Consider the following 15,958-nt stretch of genomic DNA (forward strand, 5'->3'; position numbering starts at 1 on the left):
TACCCGGTTAGCAAGACATATTAGTTGAACTTTTTTCTGTTTTGTTTTATAGAGACTTTGAGCCGATTGGCCTCATTCACATAACTGATCATGATCATCACAAGGAACGCAAAAAAATGCACTGGAGGCGCCTAGTACTTGGTGTGCTGATCGCCAAAGTGAAAATGAGAGCTTAACAGAGCCTCATCCTATAGATCCAATAGAAAATCAGCATCTTTTTCAACTCTTCTTTACAAAATCTTTGAATTTTTCATCTTTAATGCTGTACCAAAATCGTCACTAAGTTGAATTCTAATTTTGAGTTTTAAATAAAAATACGTGCCTCCTTACAACCACTGACAACGTAACTCTCAGCAGTAAACATATGGTAACATGGGGTGATCGTGTGATGTTTACTATGTGTTCCATTTCATCGTTCATCTGATGCAGGTCAAGGTTTGGCTGATTCCCCGCACAAAGGTCACCGTTGCTGATTGAGGCAATTGATTTGCTTTGGTGTGTATCATCTGAGTTATGGCTTCTTTAAACCATACCAGATAACTTACTTTCATTGGTTGTGTTAATGTTGTGTTGTGGATCACAAGTTACACAATTCATTCGTCACAGTGCCGATGTTGGGGGAATTTGCAACAAAAGCTATAATTTTGCAATCCCGCCCAGCGGCGAACGTCTTACAAAAATCACCGTAAATCAAGCTGGCGTTGATGAACGTAGCGAAACTGTGGGATTCGTCATGCATCAAACTGCTACCGGAAGGGGGCGCCCCCTTTGATGCAGTTTCCGCGAGTCACCGCCGATGAAGGTCATTAGCGTGGCGTTCAATCTGCATCACATGGGCTACCGGGTTGGAGTTTTCGTGACACACACACACACACATTCAGTAAAGTTGAGAAAAAACAATGTAAAAGGCGCCCAGATAGAGAGTTCGTGTATGTGGTGGCTTATCAACGAAATACAAAAGAAAAAAAAAACATAACACACACGGGGAAGATAGTCGCGACTGAGCCTACAACCAGCTGATGATAAAGATGCCGGTAAACTCTAAACACGGGGGAAGACGTTCCCGGTCGTGTTGCGCTGTCTTACAAGCTGTTATCAAAGATATGGGGCCGGGGTACGGGGTGAACTGATTCGGCGGTGGTGGGCCGAATAGAAATAACGAAATCACACACTAGTCAATCAGCGGAACCGGTCCGAGAGACGCGTACATCCACTAGGCGCTCTGGTGGGGCTCTGTGGACCTGAGTAGTGCGTGCTGTCCATGATGGCACTGTAGTTCAAATCAATTGTCGTATTCGAATGGTTGAAATTGTGTTCTTTTGCGGCCAAATAGACGAGTGTCTTGTGTGTTGTGTATACACGAAGAATCGAACCAGCGCCGGTTATCATCACCGAAGGTCGGCGGAGACACACATACTACACCCCTGCTCCCCGTGTGCCGTTGTTTATCGTGCTGTTGATTTTGATAATTATCGAACCAAATTTTTGAGCAAACGCACGAGCCGGGCCGCACAAGATCACGCGGTCCAAACGTTCCAAAAACGGAACGGCCCACAGCGGGCAGTGTGGATGCGCGACCGATCCAGAGGTGTTGCGTTCCCGTGTTGGGGTGATTGGAATTTCACGACCAGGACAAGGTTGCAAATTGAACAAGATTAAACCAGGGGACGGGTGTGCGGTATTCAGGTGAAAGCATTCCTTGACTGATTGGAGGACGCTTCTTCAACCAGGCACTCAACTCAGCTGGCCGCAAATGTTGCGATTGTAAGTATTGCTAAATCAGAATCTAGAGGTGTTCGTTACGGAGGAGCTGCACCATCTGGTCAGTTGCACTTAGAGCGTGGTGCTAGTGCTCTCGGTGGATAACGGGCAGCATCGGATCTGCCCGTAACTTTCACTCTCATCGCGAACTCAAGTAGTTGCAGTGGTAGTGCCCAGTGTGTGCCGCTGTCCGTTCAAGTGGTGTTGGCCATTGTTCCCTAATATTGAGTTCCCTATTGTGTGCTATTGTGTCGCGCGTGAAACCATGGGTTCGAGGTGTTGCAACATATTTCCTCTATGCATCAGTGCTAATGCCGAACGAGACGTAGAATGGTAATCAAATGTGTTATGGTCAGTTAAGAGTGGGTGCTTCTCTTCATTCTTTGAAGATGAAAAACAGAAATGTGTTAGTGGGAAGGGATGGTAGAAGTGGGGAATTGGTTTATGGCAACCCTTCAATTTAATACCCTGAGTGATAACGTACATCAGCGCCCTATCGATGGACGATAGGGCCGAAGCTGAGCAAGGGGATGTTTTGTTGTATGAAGAAAATGATATTTCCTCAACAATACATCTTTCTCATCACATGTTCAGTTTGTGTGTGATGGTGTTTTAGCGTGAGTGAAGTTTAGGGCCTTCCAGTTCAACGTACTCCAATGTGCTTTTAAACTATTTAATGTAAGTTGATGCATTATTGCTGTACATGCATCCAGTCGACGTGCCTCACAGTAGTTAACTATGTCACGCTAATTATTGCTGCTAAAATGTGGCATTTGCAGTTGTTGAACTGCACCAAACACCATGGATGATCTTTTAAGCAGCGCTTGAGCAGCTTCACGGCTGCAAAACGGTTCTGGCTGCTTTTCTTTGCCCTTTGTGTACGTAAAACAGTTCAGTGTACGACGTTGAGTTGAATTAAAAATGTATGGGTCAAATGTGAGGAAGCTCCACTGGTTGGGTATCCCACCAACAGATGGCGCAACCAGCTTTTTCCTTTTTTTAGAACGCATGAGTTGTTTGCCGTCTGCTAAACGAAATCTTTCTATATTCCGTTTAGGTTAAAAGCTTGAGTTGTTTAGAACCCGTTTAGTGGTCGTTTAGTGAATTTGTGGCACTTGGGAAGAAGACACCTCCTCTATATTCCACCTTGCCCAAAACCACCGATACAAATTGAAACTCCTGCCGAAAGCTACAGATAAAATGTTGGTGCTCCTACCGAAATCTACCAAAATAATCTGGCCACACTGGCCCGCAGGAATTGACGTTTCGAGCGAGGGCTTTTGAAAGGTGGCCGCCAAAAGCTCGTCTTGCCCTGTGGGCAGAATGACCATAAATGCCGATATACATTGGGTTTAAGTGAAATATTTCATTTTTTTAAATCATTGAACTATACTCACCCAACTCAGCCAAATAATCTAATCAATCTAAATAATCCAGCGAAAATCTAATATCAGCACATGTGATAAAATCGTATCCGATGGAGCAGTGCAGCGGCCCTAAGCGGCCGCGTGGAGCCCCGAGAAAAAGAACTTGCCACCACTGAGAAGCAAATGTGCATCTTTATCCTTCTTTGGCTTAGAATTCCTAGTACAGGCGGTCCCCGAGATACACGGTACCTCTTATACGCGGATTCGGAGATACGCGGTTTTCAAAATTTGACAGTTCTTGGAGCAAATTGTACTGATTTGACACATCCGTTGTGAAATACCAAATAATTTCCGTGTTGATCGAATGTAAAATGCCATTTAAAAAGGTTTAAAACTGTTCAATTATTTAGAAACATATCAAATAATTAATTTGGTGGCTAAACCCACCCCCTACTTGCAAAATTCCACGGAAATTAGTGATATTTTGGCTGGAAATCACGAGATTCGACTTACGCGGAAATTCGAGATACGCGGTATTTTGCGGCCGTTTTCGGTCCCCAATAACCGTGTATCTCGGGGACCGCCTGTACAATTTTCAGATCGACGCTTCAGAAAGGCCTCATTCGTGTAACCGCTATGAATCAAATCTAATCCATATCTTAATCCATATCGTAGATAACGGATGCATATTCTCGTGAGATGGAACTTTCGTTTTGCGCATTAGCACCCCCCCCCCCCCCTCCGCTTAACACTTCTTTTTCTGAGTTTCGAGTTTTAACCTGCTGAAAACTGCAGATAAAATGTTGGTGCTCCTACCGAAATATGCCAAACTTATCTGGCCACACTGTCCAGAATGACTGTTTACGACGGCACTGTCAAAAGCAGAGTTGTTTACGAAAAAGTGCTTGCACAACGTAAAGGTTACTGAGCAGTAGCAGCAGCAAGAGGAGCAAAAGTTTGCCCCCAAAAAACAGAGTGCTGGAAAAATCATTACGTGTAAAAGTGATAGTGTGGAAAACGGTAGGTTCAACCGGCAGTAGGGTCACCTGTGCCGTAGGCGGCAATCGTCTGTGTAGAATGCACCGAGAGCAGTCATAGTTTGATACATTTTGAACGCTCTCGTGCTGGGAAGAAACGGTAGAGGAGAGTCGCGGCAAGGCCAGTCCGTGTTCCGAGTCGATTAAAGTTTCTGGCCTTTCCGACTGGTGCTCGTGGCTAGTGCTTGTGCGTTGTAGCCCGCTGTTGCTGTGCATTCATTATCGGGTTCCGGTCGCATTTTAGTGACACTATTCTGCTGGTGTGTGCAATTGTCGGGCTTATCAGCGGGGAAAAGATGTACAAATCCTGGGCTGCAAACGTGAGAATGGACAGTATTAATAAAGGGTTTTTTTTGCTACGTCAAGTAGTAAATGAGCAACAAAACAGGCAGCGGATGTTTCGCCGCATTAAATATTGATTCCGCAACCGTGTATCTTACTTGTGTTCTGTTTTGTTTTATTTTCTCACTCCAAACACGCGAGCGTAGCAGCGGATCGAACTGGTTCACCAGACCACACTCCCGCCGGAAGAGTGGGAAAAAAGTAAAGGTAACCTTCTCGGACCAGCTCGACACGACTGCCAGCGACGACGGCAGTGTGCCGTCTACGAGCCCGAGCCCTTCCACTTCCGCCCAGGCCCGGTGGCGCTATCTGGAGCAGATCTTCGTACCGCCCAGTCCGGAAGCGGCACCGAACCGTTCGGGTCCGGCGTTTGACCGTACCAGCAGTTTGCGGCAGAGCGGTACCAGCTACGCATCGGTAGGGAGCGCCAGCAGTGGCCCGTACAATAGGCGACCGCCGCCACAGCGAAAAGTAGGCCAGAAGATGGCAGACTGCGAGAAGGAGGAAGCCCTAAATCTGGTAAGCAAGTAAACAAGCAACGGGATAGGGAGTAGGGGGGGGGGGGGGCAGCGTTTCACACTATCAGTATGCAAAGAGCGCCCTTACAAGCGCGGTCGCCCTGTTTGCATTTCGACCATGTGAATGTGCACGTGTGCGCGGGTGAATGTGTGACGCTTAGTGTGGGATGTAAGGGGGCGTCACCTTGGCGGTAGGTGGTCAATGATATGCCAATAATGCATGTCGTTTACCGCGCGCCGGTGATTATGCATAATTGCTGCGATTGAAGCACGGTAGGGCACGGGAGGGAGGGAACGGTGCTCACCGTCATGATCGATTTATGATAGCACCCGCGATCCAGACACTAACCACTATCTCCAAGTGGCAAAACTTCCTTCCCCCTCCTCCAATCAAGTAGCTGGGGCGTTTGGCTAGACCCGGTTGTTGCTAAATTTATCCAAGGTTGTTCACCCGGCACTCGTCAAATATTCGTCGCTACCGTCGTAAGGATGGTTTGGAGCCACGGGTTTGCACTTGGAGAGCGAGCAGTGTGTTAGTGTCGCGGGGGAACTGGTGGCACCCTGTATCGACGCGACGGGATGACGTCGCGTGTTGCCTAGGTTTAATTGAAAAGCGATGTAATATGTGAAGAATGAACAACAACTTCGTTTCGTTTCGTTGCCCGCCGCCTGCCGGTATCTCGTAATCGTCACAGCAGGTGGAATTCGAGTGGGTGCTACACGAGGAGGTACATTCGGTGCTGAAGCAGCTGCACGTTATCCTGGTGGAGTGTGCCCACCGATTTCCGGTCCCGCTGTACGGTAACGAGGGCAAGAAGCAGGACAAGTTTGTGCTGACGGCCGCACCGGAACAGCTCAAGTGTATCGTCACGCTTACCGGGGACAGCATAACGCATGCGGTAAGTACCAGCACACCCCAACCCTTGTGTCACCATTTTTAGTTAACATTATGATGTTTATTGTATGCCTTGCCCCTTCTCCCAGGACATCAACTTTAAGGTGCAGCGGCAGCAGCAACAGATCCAGCGCACCTCCATCACCCAGGACTACCCGTGGAAGATACAGCAGGTGCAGGATGCGGCCAACCATCTGCAGCAGGCGATCAACCACATCGACAACGTGGACAGTGCGTACCATTTCAAAACGTCCGACGAGGTGCTGCACATACTGGGCAACATTCTCGGGGCGTTGCAGCGCGGCCGCACCTCGCTCGTCGTGCCCCGCAAGAAGCCGATCGACGAGCTGATGAAGAGCCGCAACATGAAGGCGCTGTCGCCGAACCTGCCGGAAGATTTAGCGATCAGCTTCTACATCCAGAGCCACAAGCTGATCTTTGTCGCGTACCAGCTGACCAACTTCCAGGGCACGATGAAGTTCGACTCGTGCCAGGCGGAGTGCTCCGTACCGTGGTTGAACGAGGTGCTGGTGCTGTTTACCGTCGCGCTGCAGCTGTGCCAGCAGCTGAAGGATAAGGTAGGTGTAGTACCGCGGTGGGGAGGGAGAGCGGCGAAAACTTATATTCATTTCGCGCTTCGGTGGGCAAAAACGTTTCGTGGCCCCGTTAGCATGACGTAGTTACGTCAATTAGACCAATTTACACTAGATGTAAATTATGGCCACTGGCGTGGGGGGAGATGACATGCGAAGAGCAAAGAAACTAAGCTGTGAGGACAGTCGCGGGTGGGCTCTCTTTCGCATGTTTCATAGTTTCATTTCGTTCGGCATCATTCGCATGGTGCGATAACGACGCCGCGAAGCTGTGATTTCATTTGCCAAGGTTTCGTGTGTCCTAAGCTTGGTCAGAGAGGCACGATATAAATCGTAAAGTGGGCCAGATAAGCTACCGTAGGCACGGAATGGTAGGCACGGATTCTATTTTTGGATTTAGGTTCCGTTATCTTCGATTGACTCATCGATGGAGGCCGAGTTGTGGGTTCTCTCGATCGATGACTAACTTTGTGATAAGTGTTTGACGGCCACAATGACATTCGATTGCGCTGGGCTTCTGAAGTAAGCAGCGGTAGTGCTTATCTATTTGCTTAATGTTTATCAATTGCAGTGCCATTCGTTTTAATCACTTTTTGGTTTGTTGTTTTGTTTTATATCTTGTTCTATAGATATCAGTATTCTCGCAGTATAAGGACTTCACCGTTGGATCGCGCTCACCGTCAGCACTGTCCTACTGATGCCGGGTCCGCTCAGCCAGCGGTTGCGTACCATGTCCATCGTAGACATTGCAAAACCGTCCGGATCGTTCGGTCGAGCCGTGTTCAATGCAGACAACCAGATCGAACAAACCGCCACCTCTCTTTATGCGGCAGGATATATAAGGTGAACGCATAAGAGGAGGAAAACCAAACAAAAAAAAGGATAGTTAAATATACCACACGGTCGCTGTACCGTACTGCTGTATAAGACTCGCGGAAATACTCTGGCTCCCTACCCGGTCCCTACGACGGATTTTCTTGCAGTCGTGTTGTTGGGAATGCGTGTATACTTGATGTTTGTTATTATTCAATCAACACAAAAAGCGCTAATCCCGTTGTTATTGCATTAGCCTGTAAGCACTATCCAAAAAAAAACCTGTTTCATCAATCGTATTCGAGGTTTTCGTGTTGTGTACAATCGACAACCGCGCCGGTATTCCAATCAGGTTTTGCTCCTTTCACAAAATTCGATTCCTTAGTGCCATGATTTTGCGGAAAGGAGATTTGAAGGGATGCAGCAATACATTTGATCGTTACTAAATCGAGATATACAAAGAAGTAATTGGCAGTGTGCGTGATTGTGTGTTCGAATCACCATTCAATCGGTTAGTTGTGAACAAAGTCAGTAGAAATGTCCCTGAAAACCCAGTCCTTTTCCTTTCTATTTCGAAAAGGTGTAATCTGTACTTATCTAAATTGGCAGAAAGGATAACATAATACACACATTAGGCGAATGCGATAACTTAAGCCAACAATAATCCTAACCGTAGAATTAGTATGCCAAAATTATAAATCTACACGCAAACCGAAAGAAAACTGTACTAACATCTGGGCTGGAGAAAAAAAAACCCACTAAGGCACAACAGATCGTCGTTTACAACACAAAACATTGTGATAATGCCAAATAAAAAGAAGAAGAACAAAAAATGAAATACAAAAAGAACAAACACAAAACAAAACAAAAACAGCCCAAAAAGCATGCAAATTACGCAAAGGGAAAACAGCCAATCCACGCGGTGCACCTGTATATAGAATTAGCTGCGTCAGGCATATATATATATACATATGACTGATGTTGAACGTCGTTGGATTAGCGGAATCTCAAAAAATATTTAAAATACAAAAAAAAGAAATTAAATTTACGAAATTTCGGAGTTATTGCTTACAGTTAGACTTTTTCGGAAAAGAAAAAAAATAAACAATTGGCTATTGCGCGTGGGATATAGTGTAATAATATGAAACAAAAAAACATTAGCTAGCTAGAACAAACATTGGACACATTTTATGCTTTAGTTGAATTGCATAAGTCATTAGCTGTCCTTAATGTAACTGTAATGATGGGCAGTGTAAGCTGTTTCCCGGGTTTGACTTGTTGTTGTTTTCCTTCAATGTTTTTCGTGCCTTATTTCATCCGATTCGTTCTCTAGAGTCTATTTGATTTCGATTGAGCAGTTTTTTTTTCATGTTGTATAGCATTTACAAGATAGAATGCAGTTAGGCGTAATACTATGGAGGAAGAAACAAAGCCTTAACATAAGTTGTACTTTTATTTTAAAATAAAATGTCAATCGCTCTTAATCAATCAATGATTGACGATGTGTTAATGCACATCGGTTTATGTTTTTTTTAACTTTCACGTTGTGCTCCTATTATGTGTGTGTGTGTGTGTGCAAGTAAACAGAAAGATCTCAATACAAAAAAATTACTAGTATATCCCGTTCCGAGCCGATACATTGAGCGATAAATTCTAGTCACGATAAAACAATGAAAAGAAACAAAAACACAAACATTAAGATTACAAATTAAACGAACAAACTAAAACATACGGTGATGGGATGGTTTTTAAGCATAATGATACGTTCATAGTTGAAAGTCAATTGCGTTAGTGAATTTTAATGCGCCTCAATGTTAAAGCCCTACCCCATTTGCTTCGTATTTGTTCGGTTGAAGTAAGAGAAGAAAATAAGCATACCTTACATATTGTGTGCCCTTCACGAAACATTACAAAACGCACTTATCCAGACAAATCTTCGTACTAAAAAATGTTCAATGATTTCTCCTCGAAGTGATGAAATTGAACTGGACTGCGAATAAAAACATGAAACTAAATGGGAGTTAATGGTAAAACGTGAAAAATTAAACATGAAATTAAATAATGCTGATACAAATGTACGAAATCTGTAAATTACGCTCGTAATCTGTGTCGAACTTGGATGGAACAGTACTGGAAGTAAAATATGTTTGCAAAACGGTCCTTAGGACAAGCGTAGGTTTCCCCGCACCCCCATATAGCAATAATACAGTGCTGTAAGGCTCGAAAGTAGTTTACGCGGTAAAGCTTAACAAATAGCGTTCGATAACAAAAGCATACCAGAACAAGGAATGTATAGAGAAAAAAAAAACGTTACAGAACAGCAAGGACAATAATAACATAAACTGCTGGACGAATCTGTCGTAGAATGTGAAGAACTTAACAAACTAAAAGGACAAAAAACAACAAAAGTTGAATAATATTTCCACAACATAACACGAACCTGTTATATGCTTAAGAAAAGTGAAGCCGAATAATTCGATTTCGGTCGATCATTCTGATAACTGTAGGCGTTTAAAATGTTAACAAAACAGAACAAACAAACAAAAAAAAAAACTGTTGTGTCCGGCATTGTTCGCTTTGGTTTGAAACGGTACTTGGCACGAGACGCGTTCAAACAAATCAAACCTTAAGAGCTGATTACAATCGCCGGAAGTGTTGCGGTGGCCAGTGGTAGATCCACGCAGCAAATAGCAATAGAAACGAGCATGATAACAACCACAATAATATTTAATTGAAATAATAACAGGGAAAAAACATCAAAAAGCGGATAATGAAGTGTGTTTGTTTTTCTGTTTGGTTTGCTTGCCCTCCTCATTCCAGCAGTTTGAGCCCAAAAAAAAAAAATTGAACTGTACACCACACCACGTGCAGCTTACAGTGAATGATGCCCGAAAGTGAACGCACTGTATCACATCGTTACACCTCTTTTACGTGCAATGAGCAAACCCACGATTGGGTGATGGGGTTGGGCGTTTTGTTTCGGTTTTCCGCTGGAAATTGAGCCGCTGAGGGAATGAAGGCTGTAGTGGCGATCGAAACCGAAAGAAGACACCATGTTTACCGTCTTGGAAGTTCGTTTTCCGCCGGGCGAGTGCAATTATATTATGATACCTGTGGCTTGGGTGCGTATTATTACGCCGGCAGTTACCGGGTTATCATCATCATCATCATCATCATCATCGTCTTCGGAATGGAATGGATTGATAAGACCTTGTTGTGGTAGTTTGTGTGCGAAGGCCACCTGATGTACTTGTTCGGAGGGAAAGTGATTTTAACGCAGCCAGTGGTGTTGGAGGAGCGGAACATAATCAATAGATCATTACCAATCGGATTACGGTGAGTTTGGGTATGTGTTTGCAGTAAGCAGGACGGTAAGTAAATAGTATACATTTCGGTGGTCAATTTTGGTTTCTTCTTTCCATGTGGATTCATATGTAATGGTTGTGACATATACATTTTCAATAGATGCGAGAGATTATATATGATTTCCATCGAAAATAGGACAGATGATGTATAGAAGGCTTAAATTTGTTAATAAATAATGAATTATTTTCTAATCTTCGAAGAGCTGTCAAACTCTTGAAATTCAATTCATTTTTTGTTAATTGCACATTTGCTTTTTTCTTAACCTTAGAGGTATTTTAGTGTATATTATATCACAATCTTAATCAATTTCATTGTTACGATCGTCACTTAACTATTTATTGTCCATTTCTTGGTTTGATTAAAATGCGCCGTCCCACAGAATCTCTTAGCTACAACCAACAATTTGTAGAAAAGATCGACCACAGACGGAATGTGACGTGACGTTGTCTCGTTCAAATCATTTCAGGAAGTAGACACTCCCCAGCCATCATTTTGATCTCCTGCAAATTGGTATAACTATAATAAATAAGTAAATGCCAGCGCAATCGGATATATTATATGATCATAAATACAATACACACAACAGACCACCTTTCAACGATTGCAGAAGGCTCCGGATGGGAATCATTCTATCGTGTGTCTTGTAACAGTCGGCTGCTCTATCCACTAACCTAACGGTCCCCCCGGATGGAGGAAATAAAAACAAAGCAATAAACTTTGTATTTACAATGCTGGCAGGTATTAAAACTCCATTTTCATTATGTTCGTGTAAAGTCAGCGAAAGGCACAAAAGAATTAATACCGAACAACACCAATTATTAAACAAAGTGCAAAACAAAATGATGAAAGCCGGCCACCCGCAGTATGAGCAGTCAAACGCGAAAAGAAAACCCGTACCATCCCCGTACGGCTTCCGCTTTTCGTTTCACTCTCCTTATAAACAGACCAATATTCCCCAGCAACCCAAAAATTGTTACTCACCTACGATCGCACCAATTGTACAACGGGGGCAGAATATTGTGCATTCCTTTTCGTTTGTCTTTTTTGCATTAATTCGGCACAGCATAATGGCGTGTAACGGCAACCGACCGGGAAGCTCTCTACTCTGCAAACTTACTTACACACATACACACAACCCCACCGATTGAATGGGATTTTAAAGATACACCGAAAATCGCACTGTGTAATTATAATAATAATGATGTTGATACTGTGCCACGTACATGTGCCGTCACAGGTGTTAATGAAAAGCAGGGCCGCCGATGCGCATTCCAGCATGGTGTTCCAGCGTCGTCTGCGCGGTCACTGCCCAAGTGATGCGTGAAGGTTGGGGAAAATGGAACCGGAGCGAACAACAGCAACCGAAAAAAGGGCAACTACTAGCCATCGGTGAGCATTGGTACAGGGTAAAAAACGCATCATTTTTGTGAGTGAGTGTGTGTGTGAGTTTGTTTCATTCCCAAATACCCGGATGGTCACATTACCACAAAAATCACAAAAAGGAAATCCCGTTTGGTGATGTTGAATGCCAATGGAAATGTACGCAGCACCGGCCGCTGTACCACGGTGAGAACATTGGACAATTGGTCCAACGTAAGCTCCGAATTGGTGCAAGCATATAGACAATGCATTACGACCCCGTGTGTGGCCTAGCGGGGTTTAATCGTTGCGATAATTAAAATGCAATTTAAAGCATAAGTGTAAATGTAGGGGAAAGGCTGGGCGTTTAATTCACTGCCAAAGGGAAGCTGTCGAAAGGATAGTGCCGTGATTGCTTCCAATCGATTGTAGCTGCAGATTGTCTGTGGAAGAGGGATAAGCAGTGAAGTGATGATAAGCAGGTGAGCTGATTTTTTTTTGGTTTTATGATGTGTTTTAAAATGTAAAAAAAAACCATGGCTCATTGCTTGATGGTAGCTGCCTAGACTGATGTCGTCATACTTAATTTAAATCACTAGCGGCGTATGAAGACTATGAGGACTTCTCTAGACAGTTCAGAAGACTCCAATGAGTGGGATGGCTTTGGCTGTAGATCAGTTGTTTTCCGGACAAGTGGTTCAGAACAACTCCAGACAGCCCCGTACTTACTGCCCACATTTCCACGGAAGCTTTATGACGATTTCCGGCAATTTCTTATGGTTTGTTTCGACTAATGGTTCAGAACTGCTCCAGGCGGCTTCAGGTGACATCGCCGACACCAACAATTCCGGTGAATACGATCATCCCGGATTTTATCTTTCGGCTCAGATCAACTAAAGACGTACTAAAGTTTTGATTCTGCATCTAAAAAGTTCTGCAAAACTTATTCGGTTCTAGGTTCTTTCTAGGCTTTAACTCTTATCCATTGAGTATCTCTTAAGATACATGAAACTTGGTTGGAATTTATGTTAACGATATAACGATCTATTAAATTTTACCTTGCTCAACGCTTGACTATACACAGACTCGGTATAGAATCAAGTCCGAACCGTAGGTGCATTGAGTTCCAATCGACTCGGCAGATCAGTAAGTACAAGAATGCATAAGCACACTCTGACCCGTTGATGCATGCAAACTTAGATCGGAATCGTGACAAAATAGGTTTAACGCCCAGCCCGAACTTCGGGTCGTTTATAGGGAGCTTTGATTTGGTTGACATAATTGCGGTAATATCAAATAATAAAGTATGTTCGTCTTATACGTGTCCTATCATTGCACTTACTTCGGTTAGGCTCTGATGGTTAATTGATTTGCTTGATTATATTTTTTTTCTCAAAATATTTATTGCTAACCACAAGTTTAAAAATGACAATTGCAAGTACATTACAAGTTTAAAAATGAAAACACATTCCATCGAGGGAAGCTACTTTTTTGCTTGTTTGAACCTTGTGATAACGCCTCCCCGTGTGAAGTGAGCGTCAATTTTATGTTATTGCACTCATGAAATTACCTTCAGCACCTCCCCGTCATTAAGCTACACTTCAAACGATGATAAAGTAGCAAATAACTGTAGCGTTACGTTCATAAAGTTATTAAACCTTGAAATTGAGCCCCCCCTCGCTTGGCTGGCTGGCCTTGCCGACCTTAACTGCTGACCGTGCGCATCGAGCATGAGCGTTAGGCGTTATTTGCACCTGACAGATTGCTTTATCAATATTGGCCCGGGATTCAGTGCCGCGATATCCAATGTCATTTTGGCTCGGCCCTTCCACACCCCAAACAGCCCTTCCACAAATGTGACCACAGGCACACATTCTCGCGCTCTAGCCGGATGCAGCAGAACGGCAGGATGCGTTCAGTCGAATAAAATGCTGATAGATAGCAAACAAAAGGCAGATTGAACAGTAGCGAAAAAACAAGAACACAGTACAGTGCATTTTTTAAACGACCCTGTACAATGGCTGACTTTGTGTGTGTGTGTATGTGTGCAATTTTTTAAATGTTTTTTTGTGTGTGTGGTATAGTAATAAACCAGAAAAATAAAGCAATGCTTGTCGGCAGCGTGTGGGCGAGCGGATAACCGATTGCATAGGCACAAAAATGTGGCACAAAAGCATATGGAAGCAATTTCCCCTGTCCGCGGAAGAACGAGGGCCAATACGACGAATGCGGGGAACACTAAAATTAATACCCAAACCCCTTTTCAACCAGCGCTACCGGGACCCGTGAACCTGCAGCGTGAACCAAAGGAACCGTGAAACGAGAACATCACACCGTGCACAGGCCCCGTGAGCATAAATAATTACGATGAAATATGATAAAATTAATTAAAATTAGTGTTAATTGATTTCATTTGGAAAATTATTGTCAGCATTAACATGTGCGATTGAGTCGCTGATTGAGTTCGGTAGCGAACTTCGGTCGGTGTGGGCCCGGGCGACGCTTATTTGGATTTGCTACGATTATGCCGGGCAGTTTGTTGCGCCGTTTGCGCTGGTTAAATGGTGGCGTGGTCTAGCTTTCGAAAGATAGTTGCAACCGGTCGCAATATTCATCAATTCACCACGATGGATGCGCATTGATTTTGTGTCCCTTCTCTTTCCCACCGGAAGTGCAACCGGATTTCGGGGACCTTTTAACCTGTTTGGAGCGAACAGTTGGAGGTGTGTTGGCAAACTGTTGGGAAATGAATCAATTTTACTGCGTACCCCGCAAGTGGTGTGTTGTGATGTTGCGCTGTTGCGCCTGCGGTTTTTAGCGGGATGAATGCAAATTTCCGAAAAATATTAGCCAAACGAAGCCAACCGGATTAGAATTTTTGGGGGAAGAATCATTCAAAGGGAGCGTGGCGTTTGGAGGAGGGAATGATTTATTTCGCAATAAAATTAAAGCATCACACACCAAACACACACACACACACACGATTGGGAAGATACACCGGAAAATGGTGCTAATACCGCGCGCGGATACAAAGGGATGAGACTACGTATTTGGTGATTCCCTGCCCGCTGGCATGATTAACTAGATCATTTAGTGTGTGAAATTATTGGGATTATTATGCTCGGTACATGCTCGGTACATGCTGGTAGTTGGGTTAGTGTTTTGAATTTAAGCGGGTGTGATAGTGCTGTGAAAGGGCAAGAGCGGGTAACCTTTTGGGCGTGGGAAGTGATGTATTGAATTGCTCGTTTCGTGTATTTGGCAATTAACATCGGCTGCTACAATTTGTGAAACCGGTTAACCTTGTATGCGTTTCATTAATTTGCATGCGCTGTGTTATCCGTTGTTATAGTGTGGACAGTGTGCGAGAGGTCCTGCATTTCGTTATGTTTTTTGCGATAGTAATGAGCTAGGCTTATTTATTGATTTCTACTATAAGGCTCGTAGTAAGAAAGGCTCGTTCGATTAAGAAAACAGCGGGAAGTGCAGTGTGGAACAATATTTTAAATTTTAATTGTTGAAAAGTGATCTAGCGTTGTCCTTCTAACTGCTTTTATTTAAATGAATGATCTTGAAATGTATGAATGAATTGGAAAACAACAACACGACAACAAAAGCGTTTCTTCTAGAACTATGTTTTTGTAGTGTTTTTTTAAGTTTAATGCTTTAAATTCGGATTACTCTTTTGTCATTACGGATCAGTGGCGGATCAAGGGTATCGGGGGCCCTAGGCGGAACGACGAGTTGAGGCCCTCTGTAAATGGTAAATGTTGTTGGGGGGGTAGCGGCACTAAAGTTGCTGTTGGGAGATTGAACAGTAAACTAGAAATGCCGTCGGGGTTGCAAACACGTTCGATCAGTCGCAAACGTTCGATCAGTTCGTGGTCGTTCGATCAGTCGCAAACAC

General features: G+C 43.9%; 1 protein-coding gene across 3 annotated transcripts; it reads left to right on the forward strand.

The window, feature by feature from the left end:
- Positions 1-1,170: 1,170 nt before the first annotated feature.
- LOC120950367 (protein rogdi) lies at positions 1,171-8,818 on the forward strand. Of its 3 annotated transcripts, none has more exons than XM_040368347.2 (5): positions 1,171-1,764; positions 4,654-5,026; positions 5,721-5,924; positions 6,010-6,498; positions 7,143-8,818. In XM_040368347.2, exons 1-5 carry the CDS (start codon positions 1,754-1,756, stop codon positions 7,209-7,211), a joined length of 1,146 nt encoding a protein of 381 aa, XP_040224281.2. In that variant the 5' UTR covers positions 1,171-1,753; the 3' UTR covers positions 7,212-8,818. The 3 variants fall into 3 exon arrangements, with proteins under 3 accessions (XP_040224281.2, XP_049461321.1, XP_040224280.2); XM_049605364.1 differs by lacking the exon at positions 1,171-1,764 and adding an exon at positions 1,808-2,094 and having other exon boundaries at positions 5,724-5,924; XM_040368346.2 differs by lacking the exon at positions 1,171-1,764 and adding an exon at positions 1,810-2,094.
- Positions 8,819-15,958: the final 7,140 nt, after the last annotated feature.

The sequence above is a fragment of the Anopheles coluzzii genome, chromosome 2, assembly GCF_943734685.1.
Source record: "Anopheles coluzzii chromosome 2, AcolN3, whole genome shotgun sequence".
Taxonomy (NCBI): Eukaryota; Metazoa; Arthropoda; class Insecta; order Diptera; family Culicidae; genus Anopheles; species Anopheles coluzzii.

What these genes read in the sequence shown, in the direction of transcription:
- LOC120950367 (XM_040368346.2), top strand. Translation starts at nt 2,027, where the DNA reads ATGGGTTCGAGGTGTTGCAACATATTTCCTCTATGCATCAGTGCTAAT. An exon ending in GCCGAACGAGACGTAGAATG is followed by an intron (nt 2,095 to 4,653) that starts GTAATCAAATGT and finishes ACGCGAGCGTAG; the next exon opens with CAGCGGATCGAACTGGTTCA. An exon ending in AGGAGGAAGCCCTAAATCTG is followed by an intron (nt 5,027 to 5,720) that starts GTAAGCAAGTAA and finishes TAATCGTCACAG; the next exon opens with CAGGTGGAATTCGAGTGGGT.